Source organism: Melanerpes formicivorus, unplaced genomic scaffold, assembly GCF_026170545.1.
Source record: "Melanerpes formicivorus ecotype bairdi unplaced genomic scaffold, bMelFor1.0.p_v2 SCAF_6, whole genome shotgun sequence".
Lineage (NCBI taxonomy): Eukaryota > Metazoa > Chordata > Aves > Piciformes > Picidae > Melanerpes > Melanerpes formicivorus.
In genome coordinates, this window is record NW_027142358.1 from 24,889,329 (window position 1) to 24,907,799 (window position 18,471).

At 38.0% G+C, this 18,471-nt stretch overlaps 2 protein-coding genes across 5 annotated transcripts in view; one reads left to right on the forward strand and one right to left on the reverse strand.

The window, feature by feature from the left end:
- Positions 1-18,471, reverse strand: part of CTNNA3 (catenin alpha 3) — a 414,270-nt gene that overhangs the window by 231,970 nt on the left and 163,829 nt on the right. The gene's annotated exons all lie outside the window — the stretch shown is intronic.
- LRRTM3 (leucine rich repeat transmembrane neuronal 3) overlaps positions 1-18,471 on the forward strand; it is an 84,604-nt gene that overhangs the window by 27,494 nt on the left and 38,639 nt on the right. Inside the window, exon 2 of one of the 3 annotated variants that reach the window (XM_068140129.1) lies at positions 4,233-4,283. The exons of the other annotated variants lie outside the window; for them this stretch is intronic. Coding sequence (XP_067996230.1) covers positions 4,233-4,238 — 6 coding nt within the window. The 3' untranslated portion in view covers positions 4,239-4,283. The remainder of the gene's footprint in view (positions 1-4,232; positions 4,284-18,471) is intronic. 3 annotated transcript variants of the gene reach the window in all.

Sequence of the window (18,471 nt, forward strand, 5' to 3'; positions counted from 1 at the left end):
CTTGGAGTTAAAAGATAGAGAAAGGAACGATGCAGTGTTCCCTATAACGCAGAAAGACAGCATGACAGCCAACTACAAAAAAATGAAGTGGCAAAAAACAGCGAGCGAGCAATTTGCTCAGAAAGATTTCTTACAAGGTTTACAGTGCAGCATTACACTAATATCATTTCAAGGAGGTGCATAATTTTAAAATTAAAGTGTGTGTGCCCTGTTGATGGTGCAAGAGGAATTCATCCTGCTTGCAGCAATCCTTGGCCAAATCTGCTGTATGGATCCTCTGGTACAATCTGCATTTTCCTGGAACAACCAGGACTGCCTGATCTCTTCAGATTTTCTAGAACAGTCTCTTAATATTAATTCCTTACTACCAAGCTAATAACCCTTCTTCTGTCTACATCTCACACATTCTTGAGTAATTATGCTTTCCTTGCCTGAGTCACAAACTCATTCTTGGAAAAGGTTTCATATTTGTATGCAAACCAAAGAGGGCTACCTACTCAAGCAGTCGGGAAATGAGTTCTCCCACACAACTCATCCAACACTCATAGAACAATATCCCTCTTTTTTTTTCCCCTTTCTTTTTTTTTAATATTCAGAGTTACACATCATGAAAGAATAATCCACTTCTGGTCAACAGTACTGAAAAAACAAACCAAATAACTTCTAAAATTAATATGGCATTAGGCATCACATATCAACATTACAAGATCAGTAAATAAAGTCTAGGGTAAATAATTTCTCATGAAGGATTTGCCAGGTCTAGAATTAGCCAGGGCCAATGCCTCCTTAAATGTGCTGTAAGTTGTTACAAAGAATTAAAAACCAAGCTGAAGGGCCAGATTGTGATTCCCTACTTATATTGGCTAATTTTCATCAGTGGTGTTTCCATGAACTCATAGGAATAGCTTGTCTCCACATGAGCTAAGGATATCACTATCTAGGTCTGAAAGCACAGAAGACTAAGAATACAACAGAAAGGAAATAAATCATTAAGATAACGTTCCCATGAATTCAATACTTAGACTCTTTCTCCTGCCTCCAATCCTCATGAGCCAGCAGGCTACAGTGCTGAAACAGTAAAAAGTCTCAAAAGATACTCAGTGACTTGGCACTTTAAAATGGTTCCCTTAGGTAACCACTGAGCGGTTCATCACCTACCAGTGAGTAGTTCTAAAGACACTTCTCCAGAGACTTTGATGCTGTTTTTGCTATAGGGAAGGACAAAGACAGAGCATTTAAATATTTTCCCTGTGCCTGGGACACTGATCTAAACATTCCTTGGAAAATAACGCCTAAGTCTTGAGCTCTGCCTGAGATAGAGAGAAAGACTGTTGGGCGGTTTTAGTTGTTGGGTTTTTATTAAATCTGCTATTTTCAAATTGGGCAGAGCTGTAATTTCAAGTTTTTCATCACTCTCCCAAATCAGTGCTTGAGTTGCCCATTTACCCACTCTCTTTTTAAAATAATTTGTTTGATTCAATTCATCTAGCTGATTAAATCCTCCAACTATAGCATGGCAAAAATTAAACACATTTCTCTGTCATTTCAGTTTGGTTTGCTTGTTTGTTCTTAACTACCTCAGCTTCCAAGAGCAACTGCAGTTGCAGAGCTACTCTCCAAGCTCCTTGACAACAGTAATATTTCTAGCTGCAAAGTGCAGTAGCAGTGAAATGCAGGGATAAAGCCTAAGGAGCAACAGGGTAGCTAATAAGAGACAAGAACCAATGAGTAGTGCCAGGAGACTTGAAGCTTTGGAGGCAAGTTCCAGGGTGCTGCAGGCAGGCAAGGATGGGGGAAAGAAGAGCAAGCCTTCAGGAGGCTTTCACTGCATAAGCCAGACCACGCTGCTGACACGAGACAATCAACAGCCTATGTATGGTTTGCAAGGCCTTCAGGAAAATTAGTAGATTAAATAATGACAGAAAAATCCTTATCAAGGAGGAGAATTTGCTGATCTTTTCCTCCAGGCTGCAGCTTCCCAGTTACTTTAAACTGACCTAATTACAGACTTGTGAAAGAGGATGGGAAAGCCAGTTGGGATTTTCTCTCCCTCTTTTGCACTGGCACCAAACCTGGCACTGGGCACACCGAGCAGAATTTGACATTTCATAAAGGGCACTGATTCAACTGAAAACCATATTTTCAGCTGCTTTTAAATTCTTGTCTAGGCTGAATCAGTTCCTTCCTTTGGCTCACCCCAAGCACCTCAAGGAAACACTTGGATCCACACCTAAAGAAGGCCCCCATGTCCATGTAAAAAATACAGAAATTACCCATAGTCCTGTGCAGCTCCCTTACTTTACAAGAACTCTCCACCCACTGCTACTATATAAACATTTCCATCCTGCTCACATCACTCTGTTTTTTATTCACAGCAACAGGCTACAAGACAGAAAGCCTCTGTCTGCCTACCAGACTGTAAACAAGCAGTTAAAATGTATGCAACATGTAGTAGAGACAGATTTTAGACTTCCAGTAACATGACACAGTTTAGTGAGGCATCAGGGGAGAACATTTGGCTATGAGATTTCCACAAATAGCCAATTTGCAAAAAAGCTGTTCAAGTTCTTAAAATCTGTCACTTCTCTATTTTAATTTATCTCACTATTTTATCTAAACGTTCAGAACAGACTTCATAATCCTGAGATTTAAAGTTAATGTCTTTGTGGGCTTTGGCTTGAAGACCACATGCTTAACAGATACAAATGGATAGGAATTAATTTGCGTGGTAAACGAAAAGAGGGATCAAATAGCAGCAGCTCCAGTTCTGCAAATCAAGCAGTAATACTTCAACAATGAAATCAGAGTTTCTTCACGAGCAGATCTACCATTTATATTTGTCTGTAAATAAGCAATTTGTTTCTTTTCAGAACCTGCTCAGACAAGTCATCTTTCAAGCTCCTCTTTGATGTTTTTCAGTGACACAAAATAGATGCAGGAATTGTCTTTTGGCAACTCTCTAGGTCCTTTTTTAGATGCTTAAAAGTGGCTCCTTCTGGCTCATCTGTAGTTTCATACTTGACAAACTTTTCTTCTAGGGTTTTTTGTTATGCTTTATTTCCCCCTCATCCCCCTGGTCTCTCTCATTCTAAACTCAAAATGCTCAGAGATAGCAAGATAATAATTTAGGTACCCTGCTGAACCAGTCTGACTTCAGACACATACGAGTCAGCAGTAGGTCTTTTTAGGAAGTGCATCATAGTTTAATTCATCTGCAGAAAGGAGAGTGAATGATGGACAGGAAGTAGAGAGATACTATTAAGGTGTCTTGGAACTGAAACAGCAGAAGTCAAAAACAAATCCAGAAACAAAGTCATTACCACCAAAACATAGCAGGAAATTATCTTAATGGAAGCTAGCAGTCAGCATATGGGTCTAACTGGAAAATTCTTCCACTGCTCTGCCTCAGAAATATGAAGTCTGAGAGGAAAAGGTCTAACAAAGATCCATGTACGTCAGGAGTGAGCATGTAGCAACTGAAAAATATTCCTAGATTTACCCTTCAAACTCTTGTACTTTTAAAACTTGTTTCATTAACAGTTTTCAGAGAATGCTTTGCTGAAGTTAGTCATGAATTTTAGTCTGTTCACTGCAGCCTATGCATACACTAAAAATGTCATGGATGTGCAGATGAATACTGAGAGCTCATCCTCAAAAAAGAAAGTCTTAGAAATTCACTTAAGAGCAACTTTGCACAGTTTGTTCATTTCCTAAGTTTATAGGCATTCTTACCTTACTGTTATTTCCTAAGAACAGCATTTTCTTAGATTATGGTTGCCAGGAATAAGCCACACCACTCATATTTACTCAGTACTTTCACAATCCATTATATAGCAAGAGAAAGTACTCCATGGTGTTAGCATAGAACACTTCATAAAGTGTTTATAAAACCTTCTTGAAAGATGAGGTTTCATTTCATGAATTCAAGTAGAATTTGGTGTAGGATGATAAAAGTTATTGTAGCACGTCTTAATCTCATAAAAAACATCTTCTTGGGCTTCACAGAGAACCAAGTTATGAAAGAGCATTTACTGAAGTGGTTTTTGAGAGATGACCAAGTACAGTCCCTAACACATTTGCTTTACTTCTTCTATAAGACCAGAAGAGACAGTAATATTTCCCCACATTTCTTAAGCACCAAGAACTAGTCTTCCTCTTTTTGTTTCATATTAATATACAGGTCAAGTTAGTGACTCAAAGAAAACTAATGCTATAAATATTGACCTCCATAGGTCTGAAATGATGGCTGGTACCACTGAATCCTTCAAACATGGTTGGAAGAAGTAAGTGGAAAAGTTTTGTAAACTACTGTAGAATTTTTAAGTACTGCTGTGTGCACCTTTTGAAGTCTTAAATATCTGCCAGATGGTACAGACAGAAGTGATTTGCAACAAATAAATTAGGTAGCACTGAAGAGCAGCCTGATCTTCATTTCACATGATTACATAACTACAAACTAAAATAAGAACTCTGTCACAGACTGTCTCTTTCATGTTCCATGACAAATGACAAGCTCATTTCTTTGTTTTTGTTTTTTGGTGGTTTTTTTTAACACAATGCAATGATAGTTAACAGATACCTACTGCAGCATTTCATTACCCAGCTTAACATCCAGTGTGGAATATCCTAGTAGTATGTTTATAGATAAGACAACTTTTCAAATGTCACTGAGCTGAATGAGATAAGTGGAAAAAGGTGAGTGAAAAACTCATTTGTTCCTTCTCTCTGAGGACAGTAATTTTTTTTTTCAGTGGGAAATGAGGAAGAGGAAACAACTTTCTGAGGAACAATTTTGCATGTAATAAGGTGTAGAGGCCTAATTTAGAAAAATAATGCAAACCAGTTAATTCTATTGACTCCTGCCAAAAAAGCAAGCAGCTTTGGTAGGATCTTTACAAAGCTGCAGCTTCACAGAAAATTGGAGCTTCTGAAAAGGCTGGATGATAAAGTCCAGGCTGCTTATGAAACAATATATTCCCCAGTGGAGCGCTCAGCAGACAAAATTCACCCCTGGGGAGGCTCTAATTGATATGCTGCTGCCAGGGGCTGAATAAACAAACAAAGCAGCAGACATGGTCACAGTTTAATTTATCATGCTTTAAAATTCTATGTTGTCATATTTGCTCAATTAGTAAGTAAATGAGCTCACAGTGTAATCTTGCCCATTTAAAGATGAAAGAAAAGGCATGGTATCTCTATGTACTGAAGTCAGGGAGCACTCATTGTGCTGCCCAGAGTTCACACACACACACATAATTCTCATTCTGCCACAAGAGAACCACAAGCAAAATGAACCTCATAAACATGTTTGAAAAGCATTTTGAGTTCAGGATGCAAAGAGACTTCCTGTTCATACAAAGAGAATTATAACCCTTCAATTTAAAAACATTACAAACTTTAAGCAGTGCAAAGCAGCAGAGTGTTAGAAGTTATTTATTGCTAACAAACCAATTAACTGCCAAACAGGAAAAATTGTCACACACAACCCTCTCCCCCAAGCCTCTGAATTGCTAACAAGGCAGTTTACTTCAGCATAAATCCTGGGTTCAAACAAAGACAGGATCAGACTTAAATATAGTACAGACCTCAAGTATAGAGAAATAATCCTACTGATATTAACGGGGCAAACTGGTCTCACTCTGAAATCATTTTCAGGAAAGTTAATTAAAGACTTGCTAGTGTTGAACATTTGCTAGTGTTCCAAAGGGAATTGGATGGCACTTTAGCTTTGTTTCAGTGTCAGAGGCCATTACTCCTCTCTGACTGTGATTTCTAATGGTCCAAAGTGAAGAATATAGGGAAAATAAGAGATACTAATTCTGATTAGTCAAAAAAACCAACTATCTGAAAAGCTAATTCCCAAAACAAATCTTTCTGAAATTCTCTAATTTCCACTAATAATTCACCCAGAAGAATCTTTAAGCTTCTGAAATACAGGTCAGAATAAAGGTTAGTGACATCAAAACTACATATTCCGTGGTGTATAAGTACTGCCAATACAGGTCAGTAAAATCTTTATGCATATGGCACTGTAAAGTTTATTACTTCATTATATTTCAGATGAAGCATGGATGAATGGGAGCTTTTTCTATAAAAGAAAAAGTATATAATTCTAAGCCTCATTTCTAATTAGTCATTTAAATTTAGGAGAAAAAATATTTTCCAGAAAAGCTGAAAATAGTGCTGATGGGAAATCTGAATAAATACTGCTCAAGAAGAATGATGATATAAAGAATGGGATTGGAGGGTCACCTTCAAATAAGATAACAATGAATGTTAGCTCCAGTAAATTTTATATAAAGTACAGGAGGGCTAGCAGATTTATTTCACTTCAACTGACCTGAGCCAATATACTGCATCCAGCTGCAGATACTGCATTGCAAGGAAAATAAAGGAAAATGTCAAATAATCTAGAGAAGAGAAAAGTAGAAGAAATACAGTTTAAATAGCCTGCGATGTGTTGAGTTGAATCAGTTTGGAAACAATTAGGGGAAATGAGAGAACAGTTCCTAACTTGATAAAAATTTCTACCAAGTGAAGTAATAATCAACCATAGCAATAAGAAATGCAAGGGGAAAAGAAACAAAACACCAAAAACCAACAGTAATTTGCAATAAAGATCTATGCTGGCTAACAGAAAGTACTACTTCAAATTCTGATTTGCCATTTTCTCTCCATCCTTGTCTCCCAGCAATGGTATTTACTGCCTCTATCCTACCCAGGGAAGAGAGGCTGATCTGTAGAAAGATCACTGTGTAAAAGCACTCTGCTGGGCACTGAAGCAAACACAATTTGTAGCCAAGAGCAACTTTCATTTCATTTCACTCATGCTTCTGAGCTGCTAGAAGTTGGCAAGGAAAACATAAGCTTTTTACAAGCCACAAGTAAAACACACAAAATTCATCTAAGGTTCTCTGCAACTTTAATCCTCCCTATATTAGGGTATCAAAATAAAAATTAGTCTTAGGTTAAAGAAATGTAATGGACTAAAAATTTGTCAGTGTAAGTAGAAAACCAGGCTTAAAAAAAATCACAGACTTGCACATGGCAAAACATAAACAGGTTAATGTATGAACAATACAGAGGAAGATGGGTAGCAAGAGAGGTTAATGATGAGGTTCCAAGACAAGTAAGGACAAGATGTCCTAGAAGTTTCTCTCCCCAGGATCAAAGAGTAAAATCAGCATGCATTCCAGTAAAGAGATTCTAAACCATCCCAATATAAATCACATATTTAGCACGAGTGAGAAAGAGGACTCAGAAACATAGGGAAAGTAGTAATCAGATATGATGTCATCAAGCTCATTTAAAATCTACCTAATGCTAATTGTAACAGGCCAAACTCATTCCACCTTTCAGAATAAATCAAGTCTATGCACTAATAGCATGATGAAGGGATAACATAGACACTTACTTCCTTGCATCCCCCTGAAACTGGGTATAAATTACATTTTCCAAGGCACATTCTTCTCTATAGAAATGGCAATACTCAAGGCAGCTCAGTTAGGAGGCTGCTAAACTAGTGTGGAATTTGGCAGCAACAGAATTGAACACAGTAGCAAGTGTTTTAAGAATGCAAGGGCATTCTGGCAGATACAAAAGAATACTATTTAGGACAAGGGAGGTGTATGGCACTTGGTTATGGAGTCCAGTTTGAGAGCCTACATGCAGCAAACAGTTCTCAGCCAAACATAAACTGGTTAACACATCAGGGAGTTCTGAGGTGCAACTAGAACTTTGCAGAAAGGGACTAAAACTTATAAACAATCCAAACTTTTTTTCAATGCCACTCCTAAAGCAAACAGAATCAGACTTCACTCTCATTTTCTCAATATACAGCATGCTCCAGACATAACAGGCAGATTTTAAATCTGCCCACTGCATTTTAAAATAGCTATGGGTTGCAATTTAACCAAACCTTTCTGATGTTCAAGCTTTCCTTCCACCTGCTGGCAGCCAGTAAAATTAATTTAGTAAGAGGATTATATAAAGGCAACAAGATTATTTCAGTTTAGTTTTCACCACTTGTGCTGCATACTATTCTCTTAACAGCTGGATTGAAATGCCACCTAGGGGTCTTGCTGGGATCATGAAACTTGCAAGGACTCTGAGGCTGAAAAACCACAGAACATGAATATAAAATATTATTAGAATTACCAAAAATGGAAAAGAAAATACAGATGGATTTTCAAAACATCTAGATCTGACTAAATGAAATTTGAATAGATATTATCTGCCTGAATTAGACAGCTCAGCAGCATATGTGGGAACAGATAGCCTGTCTCATACTTGGTAGCTTGACACGTGACTGCAGCAGCATTCCATGGTGCTCTGCTATGGCCCAAAGTTCTTAAAAATGCTCTGGGAAGAATAGTTTTTGTTGTCATGCACTCATTTAAAGTCTGCAATGCTTAATAGCTTTTCTTTGCCTGGCCAATTAGGAAAATAGGGCTAGTAATTTATATTTTTTCTATGTGAAGACAAAACTCCAGCTTTCCACTTCCTTATACCATATACTGCATCTAGGACTGCTGCAACTGTCTTGCTTTCAGTGTCTGAACAGTTCTTCTTTTTGTTCCTTACCTAGAATTCTCAGTTCACAAGCCAACAGCCATAGGTCTTGCCATGACCAGACTCTGCTTAATGTAATACAGGAGAAAAAGCACTTTGGTAGAAAACTGACCTTCATCAGTCTGACAGGTCTCTTTCCTGTACTTAACACAAAAGAAAAGGTTCGTCTTGGCTAATCCCAGCTCAGCTGCTAGTGAGACTCTGCCAAATGCTACAGGAGAAACTGTCACTCGAAAGTACACCTCCTACAGAACAGTACTGTGTCTGTTCAGGCTTCCTACCAAGAACAGAAGCAAATACGGCAGCTAGGCTTGTCTAATGCTATGTTTGAATAAAGCATTTCTCAATAAAGCAACAGTAGCAAGCCTAAATACAAGTCAGAGATGCTTTTGGATCAACATGCTAGACCTGATCAGCATCTCCAACTCTGGAAAGTCTCAATACTGGACAGCACACAGTCCTCCTAAGAAGTCCAGAAATCTCTCTCCATTTAGAGATCTGCTAGGATGTAAGCAGAGAAAAACTAATTAATCCTCACTTGAAGGTGAGGCCATCCCCATCGTGACTGGTTTTGTTAGCACAACTGGATGAAATATGTATGTGCCGCTATGCCAAAGAGAACTAACACATTAGGTGTTTACACGACATGGAAATAGTGTAGATATCTGCAAGACACAAAGACCTGCAGCAGATACCATTCAAAAGATACAGTACAGACAGAACTCCTCCTCTATGGTTGACGTGTCTCAAAGCAAGCAAGCCTGAAAGAACACTTCTCTAAAGCCCCCAAAGGTGTTCTTTTTTTCCCTAATGTGCTTTTTAAAATATATCAAATCCCTCTCATTCCTATGACAGGCACATTTATCCAGAGCCTTAATAGCATCACTTAATGTGCCACATTCAGAAAAATGAGACCACTTCTCAAATACCTTCAGAAGAGCTATGCCACTCTCATCTGAGCACTCGGACTTCAACCAAACTGCCTCCTCAGAGGCAATCACACAGCAGACAGCAACAGCTGTAGTAGTTACCACCTTTGTGTAGATGTCCACTCTACCCAGACTGCACTTAGAGTCACTGACTCTCAAGCACCAGGTTTGCTTTCTTTCTCTAACCATCCCACGTAGAAGACCATTTGGGAAATATACTACATTTCCTTATTCTATTAAAAGTAACCACCCACGCCCTTGGTATTTCATATATAACTCATTGCTCTTGACCTCACAAATAAACACATGCATTACAATATTTTTTCTTAGCATTCACAGTAGCCTTGTCTGTAACTTTAACATATATTTATCGCATTTTCAGCTGCAAATTACCTAGGGAAGGTGGTCTGCTAATGCCATTATTAGTGCCAAGTAGCTGAATCAAATTCAGTGGCATCATTTTTTCTGATAAGATATTACCCAACATGAGAAAGAGTGGATGAATCCAGCTCCCACTGAAATATCTGCCTCATTTCAGCTAGAATTATGTCTACTAACCACATACACATTAAATGGTAATTTCATCCCATCCTTTCCTGTGCTAGCTTTCCAAGTGGTTCTTAATTAGCTATGTTTTATTTATGAAAGCATATTTTGCTAGACTTCCCCCAAGAGCTTTAGTAAACAGCTATATCAAGCTTGTCTTTACTTATCACATCTCCTGTAGTGCTTTTAAAAAGGAGGGGAGAATGTTCAGAAGGGCAGAGCTGTGTTCAGGGTGTGAAGGTTTTTACTACTTTTAGCCATCTCCTAAGCTTGATTTTCTTAGAAAAACATAAAGATATTCCATGTTTGTATACATGTAAGTGCCAGTTTGTCTCCCTTCTTGTTAGTTTTTAGTCAACTAGCCTATTTTTGCTTAATTTAATAGAGGGCAAAGCTTTTAAAAATATCCCATATTATGTGTCCCTTTGTCTCCTTTCCTGCCAGTTTTTAACCAGCTAGCCTGTTCTGGGCCATTTTGATTTTTATGTGATTTTTATTGTGCTAAGACAGCACAACTTGCACAATTAGAAATGTTAGTTCTACAGGAGAGTCAAATGAACGGGAAGCTTAACACCTTTACAATGCTTGCCATCAATGTGCTTAGAAATTAAACAAAACTCAATTGCTACAAAAAAAAAAAATTGAGCTGTGAAAATATTTTCACCATTTTTTACATCTTAAATATATTAGAAATGGACTAGAAGTAGGCCAAAAGAGTGAAAACATTTTAAATATTTCTATTTTTCCCAATGAAAAAAAACCCACAACTTAACATTCCAATTTTTTTTTACATTAATAGATAGAAAACCTTTTACAAATAGGCTAACTAAAATGAAACATTAGCTTCAACATCAGTACAAAAAAGATACTTTTCTAATGAACATTATCTTGTTTTATCATACAATTGGAACTGAACTCCAAAGCAGGCAAACTTTCACCATGATGTGGCAATGAATTAGAAGTTACTAATTCACTAGTGCACACAGATAGAAGGACTCAAAAGCTTTGAACGAGCAAAAGGTCAGGGCGGGAAACAAAAACATTGAGGTATTTTGAGTCTCTGCTCACCGCAGCAGCATGAAAGCAGAAGACGAATGTGGTAAGCAAGGTTATTATTTTAAAATGCTAGAAATGGATGCACAAATATGGCTGCCACCACCAGCACACAATTCATTTAGCTGAATGCTTATTTTTATAAACATGAAGCCTCGTTCAGAAGTCAGATACTAGTTCTAAAAATATTCAGAATCAAGATATTGTTAAGAAACCATCCCCAACCTTCTGGGTCTGAACAAAAAAAAAAGCCTTTTCATTTGGTTTTCTGTTCTCTTTCATGCCTCTGTTTTTTCCTTTTTCTCTACTTTGTGGAGATTCAAGGTTGTATATTTGCTTTACTGCCCTTCTCTCCATCTGTGCTGGGACAAAAAAATGCAAGGGGTTACCCTCCTATCATCTCCTGAATCACACAAAGAACTTCTGCATTAACCGTCACTGTACAAAGGGCATTACAACAGAGTAACAGACCACAAAATTCATTTATAAAAAAACAGACAACTATGGAAAGCTGGTTGAATTAATTCAGCGCAGATTAATCTCTCTTCATTTTAGGGATCCAGGTCTGTGAAATAGAGTTGGAAATTTGGGACTTCAAACCCATTCTGGTTTCAGAAAGGAGCTGATAGCTGACTATACACCAGTTCCTACAAATAAAATACCTTTAATCACTGTAAGTGCAGTCTTTTTGTCAGGTGGATAAGAAATCAGACCCTTCAATTGTATGTGCATTTGGCTTGACTTTTCATGTCTCCTAGTGAGCTCACCACTTGATTTCAATCTCTTGTGCTTACATTAGACATAATTTCTGAACAGTTCTCAGTAGTTTCTGAATTCTTAGTTTACAAATTTCTAGCAAATTCCCAAGAGCAACTAATTGCTTATTGTAATTGTCAGCACACCCTCAAAAACCATCACAACAGGAAACTCTGGGATAATTACTGAAGCATCTGAGAAGAAGAAAAGATACATGGATACATAGTTTAGGGAAAGATTTGGAAATTGCTCCCATGACTTCTTCCAAAGTCTTGGGAACATTATCTAACTTCTTTCCTTCAATTTCCTCCACTATAAAATGGGAATATTTATACTTAATGCTGAAGGGTATGATGAACATTAGGTCATACTTGCAAACTGCCTTGAAGGCAAAAAAACCCTGTATGAAGGCAAAGTATCATCTCCATCATCAGAAATTCATGGTGTATCCTTTCCTCCTCCACATATATAAAAGCAGGAAATTATCTTACCAAGAAGATTGATGGCACCTGGAAATTGTAGGCAGCCACCCTCAATGTGACTCGGCATGAGTCACTTGAAAGTATTATGTCTCTTTAATCAGTGATACTCTATTGGTTCTAGCATATATTGTCAGAAATGTATTGTGGAGGTGTTTGTAAGAGGGAAATTGTTTCTGAAGACTATGTGGAACCTGCGCAGAAAGCAGCTGGAGTGAACTTCCTGATGACAGAAGAGATGTTGGCTGTATTCCATATCCCCACCCCAAAAATCTGCACTCCAGATGATGCCAGAGAGAAGCTGTATTGATGTCTAACAGCACCAGCTGCAGCAAAGCTAGATCCAGACCAAAATTCAGCCCTGTTGCATCATGCTGCATACATCTCTCCATTACTTCCCCCCCCCCCCACACCCTATTACCAGTGCCTGTCCTTAGAAAAAGGAAAATATCAAGAAATGAAACTTCTGTTCAAGGTAGCCTAACACATCAGATAAGAAACTGTGATAAGAAGTTTTAATCCAAAGTACATTTATAGTAAGAGCTATTTCTGCCTCTTTCAAATGATTCACATCCATATCCTCAGCAAGTTTAAATTAAGATAGTTTCCTAGATATTACTTGAGCTCTACTGCTTAACAGGAGATAAAGATAGGTTATTTTGAATTCTAAGAAAAATCTAAAGCACCACTTGAGGTATATGAAGCTGAATCTCCATTGAAATTTCATTCTTCATAGTTTCATCTTCTGATGGTTTGCATCCGTTCATCTTTGCAGGAAGCAACCTTATTAATTCTCTGACAGCCACAGCATAAGGACATGAGCTTTTGATTTGACCTTGTGTAAATGAACTAACATGGAGTGCCATTTTATGTGGCAGGGACAGCATATGGACTGAGGATATTTAGAAAACTAAACTTGAGTATTCAGGCTCTCTTAACCACCCATCCTGTGTACCCAAACACTATTTTGGAATTCAGCATGAGACAACCAAAGGTTCTACTCAAATTCCAAGTTAATATTTATGATTCACAACCTCAAAATATGGTGTCTCATATCTCAGAAACAAAAATGCTAATCTAGAAACAATCAAACCAGTAATTTCTTTCCCATCTCAGCTGCATAAGGCTGCCAAGTGCCTCATTTCTTAGCATTAGCCTTGAAGTCCAGCGCTTTGAATTCAAGAGTTACATTTGAACTGACAGAATGTCCCTTCTTCAAGCAAGGACCAAATTTAACAGTACTTTATGTACTGAAAACCTTATTCCTCACTTTACACCTTTTCATTTCTAGACTTAGCAATCTCAGCTATCTTTCCTAGGCCTCATACAATTTCTATTTCTACAGCTTGTCTACATCCCATGAGCAATGCCCAAACCCAGCACAATAGATGTCCTTTTTCTAACCAAATAGTATCCAAACTGCAGTTATCCTAAGCATGAGTGTTGTAAATCCTTCAACAGTATCTGTTATCTTCATTAAAAAATATAACTGCATCTTACTCTACTTGAGATTTTGCTGCATGCATATTTTCCCAACATATATTGTTGAGAAAAGTGAGTTATATGTTACTAAAAGTAAAAATAATACAAGTTTTTCTGTCTTGACTGTGAGGAAAAGACTAAAAATATGAAATAAGTGCCCATAATTTACAGTTACTACTTCTCCTCAAAACAGTGTTGTAAAGATGTGAATAGGCATGAACAGGTAATCACTAACAACACCAGCTATCTCATCAGTAAATCAAAAGCACTATCCACAGATCAGCATTAAAATCTATACTTGAGAGCTGAAGGAAGTGAGTTAGAGAACAGAAAGTCTCAAAGATGGCCAAGCCATTGGCAAAGGCAGATAATAGAAGCCAGGTTTCCTGCACCTCACACCCTCTACACCAGCCCAACACGTCAGAAATCTGACCACAGTTTACTGACCCTTTGTGAACCCTGCAGTGGTGTTTAAACAGAAATTTATAAGTTCACGTAAACAAACTGTTTAACTGTTCAGGGTAATGGAACTAATACACAGAGCAAATTTAAATACCTCTTTCTTTGTTTATTTAAGATTTTATAGCTAAAGTTTCAGGATTATATAGGCATAGTGCAGTACATCATACCAACCATAAAGACAAAACCAGCTGTTTTGCAAAAAGTCCACCTTTAACATGAGAGTTCGAAAGACTCAGTACCAGCAGCATATTGCTAGGAGAAGCAGAGCTGAGTTCCATACTAACTGTGGATATAAAACACAGTCAACATGAAGCATTGATACTAATGAACAAGGCCAGGCAAGTCTTGTTCATTCATTTTCATAGAGCTCTGTGAATACTCATGACTCCTAACCTCTGGTGTTGTGGTGGGCCTTTTCAAAGACTGCTTCTCCAGTGGATCTTAAATGTTTCATGCTTTGTGAATAAAAATAGTACACCACTACTATTTATGATATTTCTTAAGACTGCTGTTGGTCGAGAAAAGTTAAGGTGGAAAATGAACATAGGAAATATAATTTCAGAACCTGTAGTGTTGCCAGGTTTTGTTAGCTGCTTTTATGTTCATTAAATAACAGGTCCAGCAAGTTCCCTGTGCAGGACCATTAACTCTGATTAAATTCTCCCTGTCTGTTTAGGTGAGAAAGTCTGACTTGGCAATATTGCCTTGCATACAGCCCCTGAACAGGAGGACTTTTCATTAGCTGAAGCTTCCTTTACACTAGTAGGCTCACCAAAGGGAGGGATTCACCAGTCTTACCTTGCAACCTGCATTTCTGCTCACAGTTCACCGCTTTCTTGATGATAATCAGTTTAAAAGGTGTTAAGACTTATGAACTGAGCAAAAGAGGAGACACATAAAAAGGAGTCATTGTCTATATCAGCCAGATGATTTTATAATTCAGTTCACCAGGAAGGAATTTATAATCAGTTCCAAGCAAGTAATTGCAGCAGCTAAAATTAACAGTGATCATACAATAGATTGCAGTGCCTTTTGTTTCTTCCAAACACAGTTGCCAGCATTTAGCCTTACTCTTTTTGCAACCACTTCAGAACAAACACAGTGTCACCCCACTAAATGCAATGGAAGTGTTTGAGAATAACAGTACTGCCATAGAGCTGAACCACTCAGGGCAAAACTATTTGCTGCCCAAAGAAAATGCTAAGTAACACACATTGCTTTCTAGCCTGTATGCAGAACAGTAACACTTTCCAAGTAATCAGTTTTATCAGCCCTGCTACAACTTTTTGAACTGCTCTACTTTAGATCTTTAGGAAGCTGTCTTAATTAGGCAAGCAGTCCATTAGCACTTAATGTTACTACCAGTCTTTCTTCTCTGTGGTCTGATAGTAGCATTAAAACACATTGAAAACTTTGGTGAGTACAACCTGTTTCAGATTACTGATGGGATTTTACTGGTCACTTCTCTGTCATCTTACCCAATACAGGCAGCTCTCACATTAGCAATCACTAGTTTTCACTGACTTCAAAAATAATTCTGTGATTGAATAGATATGTTAATTTCTTATAATAAAAATCTGTCATTGAGTGTCACAGTCTCCCAAATAAATTACAGTGCCAATAACAGAAATTAAATCCTGAGAGTCTAGCTAATAATGGGCCAAATCTTTGAACGGTCTGAATGTGATTCAGTGGAATAGTTGGCCCTACAGATACAATAATGCATCAGCAGACACATTGCAGCATTTTTCGAAGGCACAAATTGGAACTCATCAGATTTCTGCCTAATGGAAGTAGCTGACAGCCAAGAAACTCATCTGGAGTATTTGAAAAATTAACTTTCTTAATCTCTTCCATGTACCCTCAGTATATTGCCTTCTAGAATCATGCTTTTTGCAGGAGACACAGAAGCTAGGGACACTAGGGAATGTTTAAAGCCAGCAACTGTAGGATGCACTTAGAACATGACTATGACTGTGTGTTAAAAGTTCAGCTTTATGCCTCACTGCTCTCTAACGTCTCAATGGTTAAATACTTTTATACAGAAAGGATAGTTCTGATCTGTCTAAATGTTAAACAGCTTGCTCACCTTCCCACTAAAGTTCACATGTTCTTACTATCCCAATCATACAACAGAATCATAGAATTGTTCTGGTTTGAAGAACCTCCAAGATGATTGAGTCCAGCCTTCAACCCAACCCCACCATGGCCATTAAACCATGTCCCCAAGCACCATGTCCACACGTTCCTTGAATGCCTCCAAGGATGGTGACTCCACCACCTCCCTGGGCAGCCCGTTCCAATGACTGACCACTCTTATAGCAAAGAAATTCTTCCTAATCTTCAACCTAAACTTCACCTGGCACAATTACGGGACATTTCCCCTCTTTCTATTACCTGATACTAGAGAGAAGAGACCAAACCCCACCACACTTCAACCTCCTTTCAGGGAGTTGTGTAAAGCAATGAAGTCTCCCCTACCTTTGTATTCACATCTGAACTGCACTGTCTCTATTTAACAAATATAATCAGATTTGCAGCTTCTTCCACTCATTTTTTTCCTAACGAATGTTACAAAATAAGCTTCAGCTTCCAATATGGAAGCTTCTTACCAACTGTATGAGGAACAGTAGGAGCAGAAGACAATAAGAGGACATGCTCACTTGATGTCATGTGACTGAGGACTGTTAACAGCTACCAGACTGAGCCTACCTGAGGAATAAGAAGCTGTATGATTTCTTGACAGTTGGATAAAACAGACATGGTCTCATGTTTAGATAGTGAAATGAGATTTATCATGAGGATGGGACAGGCTTATACATTTAGACACTGACACATAAAGATGTAAATGATCATCTGGTCCAAACCTGGAAAGTTATAGACGTTGACTCACAATGTTATCATTTAAGTTTCTAATACCAGTTTCTGAAATTAATAGGAAAAGCCAGAAAGCAACATAATTCCATAATTTTAGTCATATTTCTCAAATAAATCCAGCCTCCTGTATTCTATATGCATGCAAACATAAATACAAAGATCTTTTGTAAGACTTCTTAAAAGGTTTCTATGCCTAAAAAGGACAACTTCCTCAGAGAGGTGACATAATAGCAGGACTTCAAACACAAAGCCCTCTAGAATTCTTTTGGTTAAGGCTGTGCATTCATGTTCATCAAATGTCCACCAATTCCCTCATCTCAGGGGACACCTGCCAAAAATTATTTTTTACTGCTGTTCTCTCTTGCTCTGCAGAGACCACCTCTGGTTTACTGAGAGAAATTCACATCCATTAAGTTGTTAGACTGATGAAATTGGCACAATGGGGTGATTTTCAAAAGAGCAAGATGGGAGGAGACTGCATGAAAGCTTCCATCTGGAAGTATATTTTTAGGTGCTATTTACAATTCACTGCAAGCCAGAGCAGCTCTTAAAACTGCAAAGCAGCTCTGGAAGCTACAGGAACCTCTAACAGCTGGGCACGGGGAAAGCTTTTGAACTAAGGCAGTCCCACTTCTTGGGGTGGGGAAGGAATCAAAGAAACACCACCACCAAACATTTTCCAAACAGGCACCTGACATTACATGGCCTCTCACAGGGATAATCCCAGCCGTGAGAGCTAGAACAGGTTCTTATACATTTGGATTTTACAAGCTTTCTAATATCTACAGTTTCAAAGACTTAAGTGGCCTTCTGCCAGATTTCTTCCCCCAGATTATCCCTTGACATTTACTTTTGTCAGGATGTCTATATGCATGTTAAAATGTGACCATGATCTTGTGGTTCCCTTAATTGAATGGTAATCCAACTACTTTTAATTACTTTAACAGATTATTAACTCAGAAAATGAGTCACCATATTTACACTGAATAGTTCTAGCACTTAAACCTGCTTAAACTGTACAACATCACAGATGAGAAATAAGTAAATCAATCATTAGCTGTGAATTTTTTAAGAAGAGATCCAGATTCTGATTCCTGAATTCTGTCACTCCAGGACAGGCAGTTTATTTTTTAATTCCATTTTCGACATGAGGTATTGGTTAAGGGTAAAGGATTTAACAAAATACCAAGTAAAAAAGCAGTCTTCATAACCCAACTTTAGCAGGCACTCTAGAGACGCAAGGCTGGCTCCTGAATCAAAGGAAACATAAATCAATTTTGTGTGAAAAGAACATTTGCTCTGCGTCAGCCGATTAA